Source organism: Anoplolepis gracilipes, chromosome 6, assembly GCF_047496725.1.
Source record: "Anoplolepis gracilipes chromosome 6, ASM4749672v1, whole genome shotgun sequence".
Taxonomy (NCBI): Eukaryota; Metazoa; Arthropoda; class Insecta; order Hymenoptera; family Formicidae; genus Anoplolepis; species Anoplolepis gracilipes.
In genome coordinates, this window is record NC_132975.1 from 10,678,253 (window position 1) to 10,690,809 (window position 12,557).

The window sequence follows — 12,557 nt, forward strand, 5'->3', positions numbered from 1 at the left end:
TTCGCCCCTCAGCATCCGTTGCCACTCACGTCGCGCGCGCGGAAGATAGTCGTCGCCGCTACTGGAGACAATTTATTCTCACGGTCTCGCGCGCAATTTGCTTCCGTAACTCCTTCTCCTCCGCTACCCCACCGAGCTCGTAACAAGGATAACGAGAATCATCGAATGAGAACTCACCGTCGCGGCCCGAAATCGCATTTCACGCGACATTTGTTGGCGCGACGTCATACCTGGTACGTTGATCTTCGAACTCGGGGATATAGCATAAAGGGCGGGAGTACGAGGGATGAAATTTATTTAATTCTTTACCCCTCGCGCTATCAGGTACGCTTGAACCGCGCGCGTGAGCGTCATACTATATATTCGCGCTCCTCTTCTCGATAAACGACCACACTGAAGACTTCAGCGGAATTGGATGAGAATAAAGAATGAATTGTGATACTTGAGAGATACTAAATACATATGCAAACCATTGCATTTTTAATCTAGATCTTGTTTATTCAATAGTTTGATATTTTAAAACAGACCATTAATACTTCTTTTACTCATCAATATACTGAATCTGTTAGATTTTTTAAGAATTGGGCATATTAACTTGTTTTAAATTTGCTAATTAATAAACTAATATATAAATAAAACAATATCTAATTTATATATAAAGCAAAAAAAATGTATATATATATATATATATATATATATATATATATATATATATATATGTATAAGTCGGAAAGAAATAAAAAGTTTAATTGAACTTCTTTTTTAGAAAATAAATAAATAAATAAATTCACTTAAATTTTTTATTTTTTTTCAGACTTTTGAAAAGAAATTTATTCAAAAACTCTTTTTTTACAAACTTTTCTATATTTTGTAAAAACTTTTACAAGAAAACTTATTAAATAAAGAATTAAATGGAGATATAAATTTTGAGACATATATAGTTCCGATTGCAGCAATAGCTGCATCTTTACTATTAGCATAGGTTTCTTGAAAAAGTCACCGCAACCATTACCGGTAGCACTCATCGCATTATTTGTCGTTAAGTGCATGAAAGCTTTTCCTCGAGTGCTTAATACAAGCTCACGGTTAATAGCGGCGCGTTATTATGCTCACAAGGACACAAGTATGTCGCAGAGTTTAAAGTGTCTACTTCGGTGCCGCACGAAAAACGTGCCAGCGTAACCTTTTATAGATTCTTTGTGGCGGCGCGATTATACCGAGTGTCTCTGATTCGTCGTTTTTCCTCTCACAAATGAATATAGAACCGTTTTTGCGAACATATATCTTTTCAACGATCTCTTAATCATTGAATTATTATGATCTTTTATTTTGAGATTCTTAAATAATTATGAATTTCATTATTAATAATACTTTATTTTAAAAATTCTTTAATCTTTAAGTTTTCAAATAGTAACATTTATGGACTTAATACTTTGGCACATTACCAAGATCTTTTGAATATAATAAAATCTTTAAAATACATATATATTTGCATATATATATATATATACATGTAAATGTATGAATATTTTATATAATTTCTAGTTTAATGTAAAAAGGAAACCTTAAATTTTTCCTTTCTCCTAAATTTTAAATTTCTGAATTTCAAGCCTTTAATCTTCAGAATTGACTTTTTTAATTTTCAATACTTGTAAAATCTTTGTACTATGTCATAATCAAATATATATATATATATATATATATATATATATATGTATTTCTATTAAATATATCAAACATATTTTATCATGTGTATTTATATGTTCATAACACGCCATTTTTTAAAGATTTTTATTTAATTATTTAATTGTATAAAATATATCAAGACATAAAACACATAAATATAGAAACTATATAAAATATTCATACATTTACACGTGTAGATATATGTGCAAATATATATGTATTTTAAAAATTTTATTATATTCAAAAGATTTTAAAATTTACCAATGTATTAAGTCCATATATGCCATAGAGAAAATTTTGTTTGATCAGAGACACCGTGTATATCAGGCTCTACAGTTATATATGCATTCGTATTCATGCATCTTATCCCTTTCTCCTGAAAACTCGTGAAAAGGGGAATATATATAAGGTTTCATGTACATTATATTTTATGCATGGTCGCACATTTCATTGTCAGCTATGGCAATAGCCAATCGCATTGATTAATATAATAAATTACATATTTCACAATAATAGTGAAATGCCGTAAATCTAATTCTATCATACACAAGAAAAATTTCAAGAAAACTTGAATAAATTATTACTCACCCCAACCTGCATCGGAAGACCGCAATATGCATCCGAGAAACACGTTATGCATCCGAGGAAAGCACTAGTTTTACTCTTCTGAAGATGCTCGTTCTGCCTCTCCCTCTTCCTTCCTCCTTCTCTCTCTCTCTCTCTCTCTCTCTCTCTCTCTCTCTCTCTCTCTCTCTCTCCCTCTCTGAAAAAAAAAAATTATATGTTAGTAAAAAAAATAAAAAAATATATATTTATATATATAAAATAGGTATATATATTATTTATATTTAACTACTTAATTTTTAACTCCAATATCATTATATTTGTATTAGATCTAACAATAAGTTATACACCGATATTTACCTAACTGTATCATCGAATGGCTATATTAATATAATATTCCTATGAAACTAACTTTTACTATCTTTTCCACGTGAAATAAGAATACTGCACAGGTTTTTATTTCGCACTACGTGTCGATTAATTACCGTGATCGCGATTAATAAAGAAAAATATAGAAATAACGACACACTTCTGCGGCACAGTAACACTTTGCGTTCAAGTGCAAATGGCGCTTTTGCGCGGCTAATTTGCGCGGGAATTTGCGCGGCTAATATATACCTAGCGACATCTTACGGGATACTACCTTTATCAATATGTACCGCATCAGATATACTACCTTTATCGATATAAATTCGAAGTATCACAAGATGTGCAAATACCGACTTTATTTTAGGATGAGCTCGGAAATAATTAATAATATCGCAAAAATGTGGACATGCGTGTATCGCGATTTGAAGCCATATAAATTTTGCACGTGTGTGTGTGTGTGTGTGTGGTATGTATTTCGCGCGTAATAAAAAAAATAAATAATAAAATAAAATAATAAATAAATATGAAAATAAATATAAAATATAAATATATAATAAATATAAAATAATCGCTGGAAAAATATTCTTATTAAGAATACAACAACAATAATATCAATACAGCTTCAAACTATAAAACATGTATACCTGATCAACCATATTATATTTCTCGACGAGGCACTTAACGGGTTTAGTATTTCGATCGAACGCAGGCACACAAATTATTCGACACTAAAGTCACGATAATTTAATACGACTGATACTTTACGTGAAACACTGTGAGAATAGTTTTCTAAATAGTAAAACAGTAGCAAAAAACGGAGCGATTCAAATACGTTGTTATATCGATTTTTCCATGAGTAGAACATGAGCCAGCGCCAGGTTTCAATATCTATCGAAAATCGAAATGCAATTGCGATTGTCGAAATATCGATACACTCGAAGCGCAGTGAACCAACCGCAGTATGTATTTATCAAGTCTGTTCCTTTTAGTTGCATTTTGAGGTTACCAATTTTATCTTGCTGTGTAAGAAATATTACCAGGTATTACTGTACGTACAGAAGCTGTAAAAATTTACATTGACTTTTATATTCATTTATAATCTGTAAAGTCAATGGAGCAAACTGTCGTCTGTCCTATAAACATAACCTTTTCAAGTCCTAAGATACGATAGTAAACAGTAAACAAGTGGAATAAATTCATCAACCGGTTGTTTCAAGTAAGTACTTAATTAACGTGCTTCTGATGTATCTTAGTAGATCACATGTAGATAAGCATAATCTCCCTTTGCTCGTTTATGATATCGGATTATCGTAATGTGACCTCTGTAATGTCGCAATATGTGTGAATTGTTTTATGCATTTAAGTGAATTTTTTGTTAAATTAAAAGGAAGATACGATTTTTTTGCATTACAGAATATTTCACAATGTCCGAAAACATAAGCGAAACAGTAACAGTTGAAAAAGAAGCTACTGGTGATGAAAATGCTGTGTCGGAGGAGGATAAACAATACTTGGTAGAGTATGTGCGAGAAACAGAACAAAGACTTGCAACAAAGGAAGAGATTCGTGCGTCTAATTTAAATCCTACAAGGCCTTCGGATGCATCATTCAGTAAACTTGACTCGAGTCTTAAAAGAAACACCACATTTGTCAAGAAATTGAAAAACTTTAGCTTAACTCAACTTGATACTGTTTTAAAAGACATGGCAAATTTAAACTTGACCAAATATGTGAGCGAAGTTGCTACAGCTTTAGTGGATGCCAAATTAAAGATGACCGATGTTGCACCAGCCATTAGAGTTTGCAGTTTCCTCCATCAAACATATGCTGAATTTTCCACACATTTCTTCGAAAACTGGCAAAGAATATTGTCGTTTAAAATCAATGACAAGATCTCGAACCCTAGCAAATTAAGAGTGGATCTACGATTCTATGCAGAACTAGTAAATGCTGGAATATTCACACACAAGCAGGGTTTACCACTGTTAGGCTCAGTTTTAACTGTGTTAATTAATATGGATAAGGAAGAGCATAATAATGCCAGCATAATATTGAGTTTCTGTCGACACTGTGGCGAGGATTACGCAGGTCTTGTACCAAAGAAAGTACGTGAACTATCAGAGAAGTTAAATGTTCCAATTCCAAAGAGCAAACTTTTATCGCCAGACAAGCAACAGAACGTTAAATTGTTACTGCGAGATTATTACAATTCTTTATGTAAACACTTGTTAAAGGAACACAAGGAATTACAGGCGTTTGAAAAACAGAATCGTAAAATATTACAGACTAGAGGTGAACTGAGTTTAGAGAGAAAGGAAAAACTTGAAGCTCTCCAAGTCTCTTATGAGCGTTTGTTAACCAGTGTACAGAGTTTTTCTGATACGCTGGACGAGCCGATGCTCGAACTTCCAGTGGACAATGAAATGAAGGCCGAAGCGGAAGAAACGTTAAAGATGATTAATGAAGGAGAAGACAGTACTATCTTGGAAGACATGTGGGGTGATGAGGAAACGAGACGTTTCTATGAAGTATTACCAGACTTGACAGTTTTCCTGCCCGGTTCGTATTTGAAGGAAACTCCGAAAGAAACACCAAAGACAGAAGTACCGATAACGGAAGATGCTCTTGACGAAGAGATAGTCTTCGATGAATTAGAGGAAGCCGAGAAAATCGAGGAACCACCGGAACCGGAAGTGGAAGAACCTCAAGTGTCCAACACGAGCAATAAAATATTATTAGACGCTTTCTTGACGCATTTGCCGAATTGCGTCAATCGCGAGATGATCGACAACGCTGCAGTGAACTTTCTCATGAATCTTAATACGAAGCACAACAAGAAAAAACTAGTAAAAGCTCTTTTCGGTGTTTCTAGGATTCGCCAGGATTTGTTACCCTTCTACTCTCGCTTAGCAGCTATTCTTCATCCGGTTATGCCCGAAATCGGCAACGATCTGTGCCAGATGCTAAAGCAAGATTTCAAATACCACGTTCATAAGAAAGATCAGATCAATATCGAGTCAAAAATCAAGGTGGTCCGTTACATCGGTGAGCTCGTCAAATTTAAACTCTACTCGAAGATAGAGGCACTCTATTGCTTGAAGGTATTGTTGCATGATTTTACGCATCATCACATCGAGATGGTCTGCAATCTGCTGGAAATCTGCGGTCGATATCTCTTCTGCTCGCCGGACTCTCATCAAAGAACTAAAGTCTATCTGGAACAGATGATGCGTAAAAAGGCGGTCACTGCACTTGACTCACGATACGTCACGATTATCGAAAACGCATATTATTTCGTGAACCCGCCCGAGTCGACTGGCGGCGTCGCAAAGAAAGATAGGCCGCCCGTGCACGAATTCATCAGGAAATTACTTTATCAAGATCTTTCCAAAACGAATACCGATAAAGTGCTTAAATGGATGCGTAAACTTGACTGGGAAGACGAGAATATATCATCGTATGCCATAAAATGTCTCACTGCCGCCTACAATGTTAAGTATCCCAACATTCGCTGCGTGGGCAGTTTGTTAGCTGGTTTGGTGGCCCATTACGAGACTATAGGGCCTCAGGTAGTCGATGGTGTACTCGAAGATATACGATTGTCCATGGAAATCAACTTGCCTAAATATAATCAACGACGCATTGCTATGGTCAAATACTTGGGTGAGCTGTACAATTACCGAATGGTAGAAAGTGGCGATATTTTCCGTACTTTATATTTATTGATTACTTTTGGCGTCAGTATGGATCACTCGTCACCGAGTGTGCTTGATCCATCTGATCATCTCTTTCGCATCCGTTTGGTGTGTACGTTGTTAGAGACTTGCGGCCAGTATTTCAGCGGTGGCTCCAGCAAAAAGAAGCTTGATTATTTTCTGGTATTTTTCCAAAATTACTTCTGGTTCAAGTATACAGATCCCATCTGGACGTCCGAAAATCCATTCCCTGTCGGAATAGACTACATGTATCGCGATACATTAACGATGCTGCGACCTAAAATGCAATTGTTCCAGAATTACAAGGAGGCACAATGTGCCATAGAAGAATTGCGAAACAGTTTATACCCAAACTTGGGTAATCCTCCCGTTGATGACGTCGCTGCGGAAAGCGAGAATGACATGAGCGTTATTATGGAGGGCGATGAAGAAGCAGCAACGACCGGAAACGGTAGCGGTGACGCGAAGGGTATGGCTGAACTTCATTTTGAAGAATCCGAGGACTGTTCGGAGGCGCAGTCGGAAGAGGAATGGACGGCTGACGCGGAGCGAGACGATGCTATGGGCACTCAAGAGAATACTCAGGGTGATCGATCTCAAAGTCTGTCGGCGGAGGGTGGCACCGAGGGCGTAATCATGGACGTGACGGAAGAACTGAATGCGGCTTTGCCAGCCGGACCGCGACGCGTGAGCTGTCCAGAGGACGATGACTTTCTGTCCGCGCTGGATAAAATGGTATCGGATAATATACAAGATCGAATGCGAGATTCAATAAAACCGCAACAAGTCGACATCTCTGTGCCGTTGCATGTAAAAAGCACAAAGAAAACATACGAGCAGCTACAGGAAAGACCGAGTGACAACAATACAGTGGACTTTGTGCTAATGTTGAGGAAGGGTAATAAGCAACAGTACAAGAATCTGGCGGTTCCAGTGTCATCAGAATTAGCTATGAATCTCAGGAATCGCGAACAGGAACAGAAGGAGGAAAAGGAGCGCGTGAAAAGACTGACTTTGAACATTACCGAGAGGCAAGAGGAGGAAGACTACCAGGAGACTATGAATCAAAGCACCAGACCTGTCACCGTTAACTTGAACAGAGAACGGCGGCAAAAATATAATCATCCTAAAGGAGCTCCCGATGCTGATCTTATTTTCGGACCGAAAAAAATTCGATAAAATCTATTAATAACTCGAATAAATTTGAACAGTCGAATTTTTCATTGAAAGCAAGAGATCTGTGAAGTGATTATTCACAATTCGAACCTATTCAATTATAGTTAGTGTTATCGTTTTTTTTTTTTTAACTATAATGTATCAGAATTTCTTTGAGAATGAATGAATGAATGAATGCCTGTAATACGAATGTAGTGTATTGAAGAATTTTGACGGTACGAATGTATAAACAACGTATATATGTATAAATAACGCGTGTTAGTACATTTAAACGAAAAGAGTCATAAAGTACTGGTACAGTAAAGCGTTCATTATGTTAGCTTGTTAATTAACTTTTAATATACAAGTATATAAAATTTATTCTCTTGGCTGAAATACATGTATATAGAAAAAAATCAATATGGACTGTTACAACACACTGCCGATTTCGATTACACATAAAGTTTACTGTACCATATAAATGCACTTTTAATGCAACGAGGTGTATGTTCATAAATGTCATTAATCATGATAACTTGCTGTGACGCGAAAATATTATTAGACATTTTTATATTACAATTAATCGTTATTTTATGTCTATCAACGGAAATTGTTATGATAGAATATACGATCAATTTATATATATATATATATATATATATATTTCTTTATGTTATCTTTTGATTCTATACCTTATTTGGAAAAAGAAAATTTCTCTTTTCCGTACGTATGAAAAGTTTTCTATTAAAAGAAATCAATACTTATCAATAAATAATTCAATTGTGATGTACAATTATTTATTTTTATCTAGGAAATTATCGCCATGTACAAAATGAATATAAATAAATGTTTAGGTGCTTTAACGTTTGATACGGCTCCATAATAAGTTTTGCAATAACGCCACGTCACGTATATCTACCGAAATACATTTATGAAATTGATAAACGCGTGTAAATTAACACTAAATGCACGTATGCATCTAATGATTTTTCTTAAGGATCTTCTTCCGCATCTTCGAATTGACCTGCTTCAATATCCATAGCTTCTTCTGTCTCTGTTCCTGTATAATTGGTCCCCATTTGCTCTATTGATAATGAGAAAATCAATCTCATATATACATCATTCGATAAATCAACTTTAACCCATATTGAAAATTTATTTATATAATTCCGCGAATTTTATTCATTTTGTGAATTTTACTTTCGATATCAAATAGATGAAAATTATACACACGGATCATATTTAAATATATAATCCCAGCATACAATTTAATTTTCAGAAACTTAAATCCAAGTACATAAATTACCTGGCAAGATACAAGGTGCGTCACCAGCGCCTATTTCCTCATATTCGCGCTCTTCTTCGGCATCTTCATAGATATCATCTTCAATTTGAAAAATTTTTATATTGCAAAATATTTTCATACTGCAAGTAATAAAACAAATTCATTATCTTGTTTGATTGTTTACCATCTGAGAAGCTATCTTGTGGGTCAGGATGAAGCGCTTGACAAGCGTTCATCGCTTGAAACATTAATTCTAAATTATTTGTATTATCCGGTACAAATTGCATTTCTGTCATGTCCACATCAACCTCGTTTTCGTCCACATCGTCCTCGTTTTCATCATCCTTATTTTCCGAAATATTTTCAGGTGACAATGTTAATGGCATATCTACACAAATAAGAGATATACATTTATAATATTAAATTTATCGTACATCAGAAAGAATTTGCATTGAAAGAAACTTAGTAAGAAATAATACCTGGTAGGTCTACTTTGGTATCAACCATAACATATAAATACTGTCGTGGACGAAGTTCTCGTGAAATAGCATGTAATGAAATATGAGGATATTCCAGCGAAAATCCCTGTTGTGTATCATTGTCCATCCAAGAAAGCACACTATTAATAAAAACATATAATTAGAGAATACATAGCATATTGTTCATATAAATAACTTAAAGTTGCAAATATTATAGAACAGATTAGTTACCTTTCTGTGACGTAAAATGTGCCCTTGCCTACTTCTCTATCATTGATATACAATGTAGTATTTGGTTCTTCATGACGTATCCCTTCTCGTGGTGGTAAGAAGCTGCTAAGCACTACCATGTTTCAATCTGCAAAATAGGAAATATTTAACGAAAATACCAACTGTCACAGTGACTTGACAAGGAAACAAATATGGCCCATCGAAATGAACGCAATGATGCAGCTCTTTTTACAATTACACAGGATATTTACACAGACATCATGGCAATATGTCATATACATAGTACATGTTAAATACTTGAGCCTATCCCATATCAATGTTACCTTAATACATGATGAATACCTGCTCGAAAACAGTCGTTCGCAATTATTCTCGATCGAAAGTGCCTCTTATATAAATACCACATGCAAAGTCAACGCGCGACATAAGAGAGAAAGCGAGTCTCGGATCTCGGCGACTAGTAAACACCGGTTCGGAGCTTCCTAACCAAAGTAGGGAGGACTCACCTCTTTTCTTAATTACTGGAAACGTGAGAACGAACGGCGACGAGGTTCCTCGCGATCCCCACGGAAACGTATCACCGAGAATTCGCGTTATCTATCGCGAACTCACGCACTCACCGTCTCACCCTCGTCTCACGACTGCGGGCTGTCAATGAATCCAAACGAACCGTCAGACTAGTCAGAGGTTGCCTACGTGACGCAAAATGCGGCGTGCGCGCTACGATTTCCTGTCCTCGGCTGTCGTTTTATTTATTCGTCGTGCGTTGAAAAGAGATATACACAGAGACTTTTACAGCTTTATATTAAAAAAGATGTGACGCAGTTTTAATTTAACAACGTAGTGTATACCGTTATTGCGTATTATATGTACTGCGTGTCATATATATATCTACATGTACGGACGGTGCTGCTCCTTTCCATTCTCCGCGGAAAAACATATCTCTATTTTAATCATTGACATAAAAAAGATAAGATAGAAAAAAAAGAAAAACACTATTTCTTTTTTTTTTAACACAAAGATGTAGAAATAAAAGAGATTTATTGTTTTGTATATATATATACTGCTGTCTTTTAAAATATATATAGTTGCCTCTATATAGAAATGTGTCTATGAAAAATATATATACGAATGATTTATTATTATATATAGCTTATATAGTTTATGTAAAGCAATGTAAAAAATAATTTATTTAATACACACATTTTAATCCAGCTTTAATTCTAAAAGATATAATCCAAGATCTTGAAATAAAGACGAAAAATTCTATATTATGTAATATATATATATGCGTGTGTGTGTGTATTATATCGGCAATCAAATATTATTCTTTTATTAACAATTAAAAATCTTAAAATCAAATTGAAATACAACAAAGAGTAGAATGAAATATATATATATATATTTAGAAGTGGAAAAGAAAGAGGAAAAACGAAAAATGCAAAATGTTCAGCTAAAAATGATACTACCCTTAGATGTAATCAGGCGTAACGCTATTCCGTGCTACACATACTCACTATACATATATTCCGTATGCTGCACGTGTTATTATTCCACGCTGCACGTGCTATGCTTTTGTGTAATTATTGACAGGTCGTCGCGCACGAAGTCTCACCCAAGAAATAACAAGTTATTCCAAGAGAAACGCGAAATCTTTTCTACAACAATCGCATGCGAAATGTTAAAAATGATAATCATTTATTTAAAACTTCTACGGTGACGATAAACGCGAGTCATCGTGCGAGAAAAAAGCAGCGATAAATATAGGTCACGCAGAAAACATGGTCGTTTTTGAAAACCAGTTGAATGACATGTTTTTCTTTATGTTACTCCGCATGACAAATAGCGCGAGACGTGAGATTCTCGTTTTCTGAGGCGACAAATACATTAGTGGCAACTTTTCTTCCGGTAGCTGTGCTACAATTAATAGAAAATCCAATCACTTCGCTCAAGCGAAATTTTAAACATTTTATTTCATACAAATTAAAATTGATTTTTATTTTGAATTTTATACTTAGACTTTTATTAAATGATTTTTGTGAACTGCTGAAGAAGAACTTACAGAAAATCATTTTTCGTTTTGTAAAAAAAATATATCTTTTATAAATTATTATTATGCGCTAATAAAAATAAGTTAGCAGCAGAGAAAAGCCTGAGAGAGACTGTCATGATACCATGATTTTTCCACATTGTACACTAGCGTCGCATACATTTATTACGGCCGCTTGAAACTACATGGCCACATGCGGTGATGATAAAACAATTATGGATGTAGCACGGACTTAAACCAGTTGGTTCATGTCCTTGCTACATCCACAAATTGTAGATCAAGAATCAGGAATACAACCTTTTTCTTTATACGTATATATGATAGAAGAAACTTTTTTTAATACAATATAGAAGATAGTTACACTAAATTAATATTGTTTCTTCTATTTTATTCTTTTAAGTCTTAGAAAAAAATATAAAAGCAATATCTCTTCCATCAAAAGGAATATTAAATTATATATAATGCTTTTAATTTTTATTACCAATTTGGTTAAATATGTATTAGTATTGATTCAATATCAAAAGCTTTCGTATTTTTACTATTACACCGAAAACAATTATATTCTTGAACAGTATACTTTATAGATATTCTTAATAAATATAAGAATAATAATAAACACGAAAACACGACCGCGATCGCGACGAAGTCGAGATGAATGTAAATGATAGCGCGCTATATGTCACCAAGGTCGAATATTATAATTTTATTTACGTATTTCGGGATCCTTTTAGACGTATTTTAAAACGTTAAGTTTTATTTAGTATTATTATCGTATATTACATTCATGAAATGGATGTTCCTCTTGATCCATCGCGAGAAACGCGTTTACGACGCGCTTGACCTCGAAGTGACAGAACGCGAGACGCACGTGTCGACGCCGCCGCCGGAGTAAACACACGTGCGCACACTACACCCGCCAGACTCGCAATGAATGACTCACGGCTGTCACGGATCACGTACGCGACGCTTCTCCCCTCTCTTACTATACAACGCATGACGTCCAGGAGAGGGGAGAGTATATT

The 12,557-nt window shown here is 34.8% G+C and overlaps 2 protein-coding genes across 5 annotated transcripts; one reads left to right on the forward strand and one right to left on the reverse strand.

Annotated features, from left to right (window-relative positions):
* The first annotated feature begins 3,393 nt into the window (after nucleotides 1-3,393).
* Upf2 (UPF2 regulator of nonsense mediated mRNA decay) lies at nucleotides 3,394-8,176 on the forward strand. The gene is made up of 2 exons (XM_072894086.1): nucleotides 3,394-3,835; nucleotides 4,033-8,176. Exon 2 carries the CDS (start codon nucleotides 4,044-4,046, stop codon nucleotides 7,512-7,514), a length of 3,471 nt encoding a protein of 1,156 aa, XP_072750187.1. The 5' UTR covers nucleotides 3,394-3,835; nucleotides 4,033-4,043; the 3' UTR covers nucleotides 7,515-8,176.
* Nucleotides 8,177-8,270: 94 nt separating this feature from the next.
* On the reverse strand, nucleotides 8,271-12,460 carry Icln (chloride nucleotide-sensitive channel icln). Of its 4 annotated transcripts, none has more exons than XM_072894090.1 (6): nucleotides 12,316-12,460; nucleotides 9,486-9,612; nucleotides 9,255-9,394; nucleotides 8,960-9,163; nucleotides 8,797-8,874; nucleotides 8,271-8,574 (listed from the first exon to the last, which is right to left on the reverse strand). In XM_072894090.1, the coding sequence occupies exons 2-6, from the start codon at nucleotides 9,602-9,604 to the stop codon at nucleotides 8,483-8,485; spliced, it is 633 nt and encodes a 210-aa protein (XP_072750191.1). In that variant the 5' UTR covers nucleotides 9,605-9,612; nucleotides 12,316-12,460; the 3' UTR covers nucleotides 8,271-8,482. The 4 variants fall into 4 exon arrangements, with proteins under 4 accessions (XP_072750191.1, XP_072750192.1, XP_072750190.1 ...); XM_072894091.1 differs by lacking the exon at nucleotides 12,316-12,460 and adding an exon at nucleotides 11,003-11,207; XM_072894089.1 differs by lacking the exon at nucleotides 12,316-12,460 and adding an exon at nucleotides 10,106-10,380.
* Nucleotides 12,461-12,557: the final 97 nt, after the last annotated feature.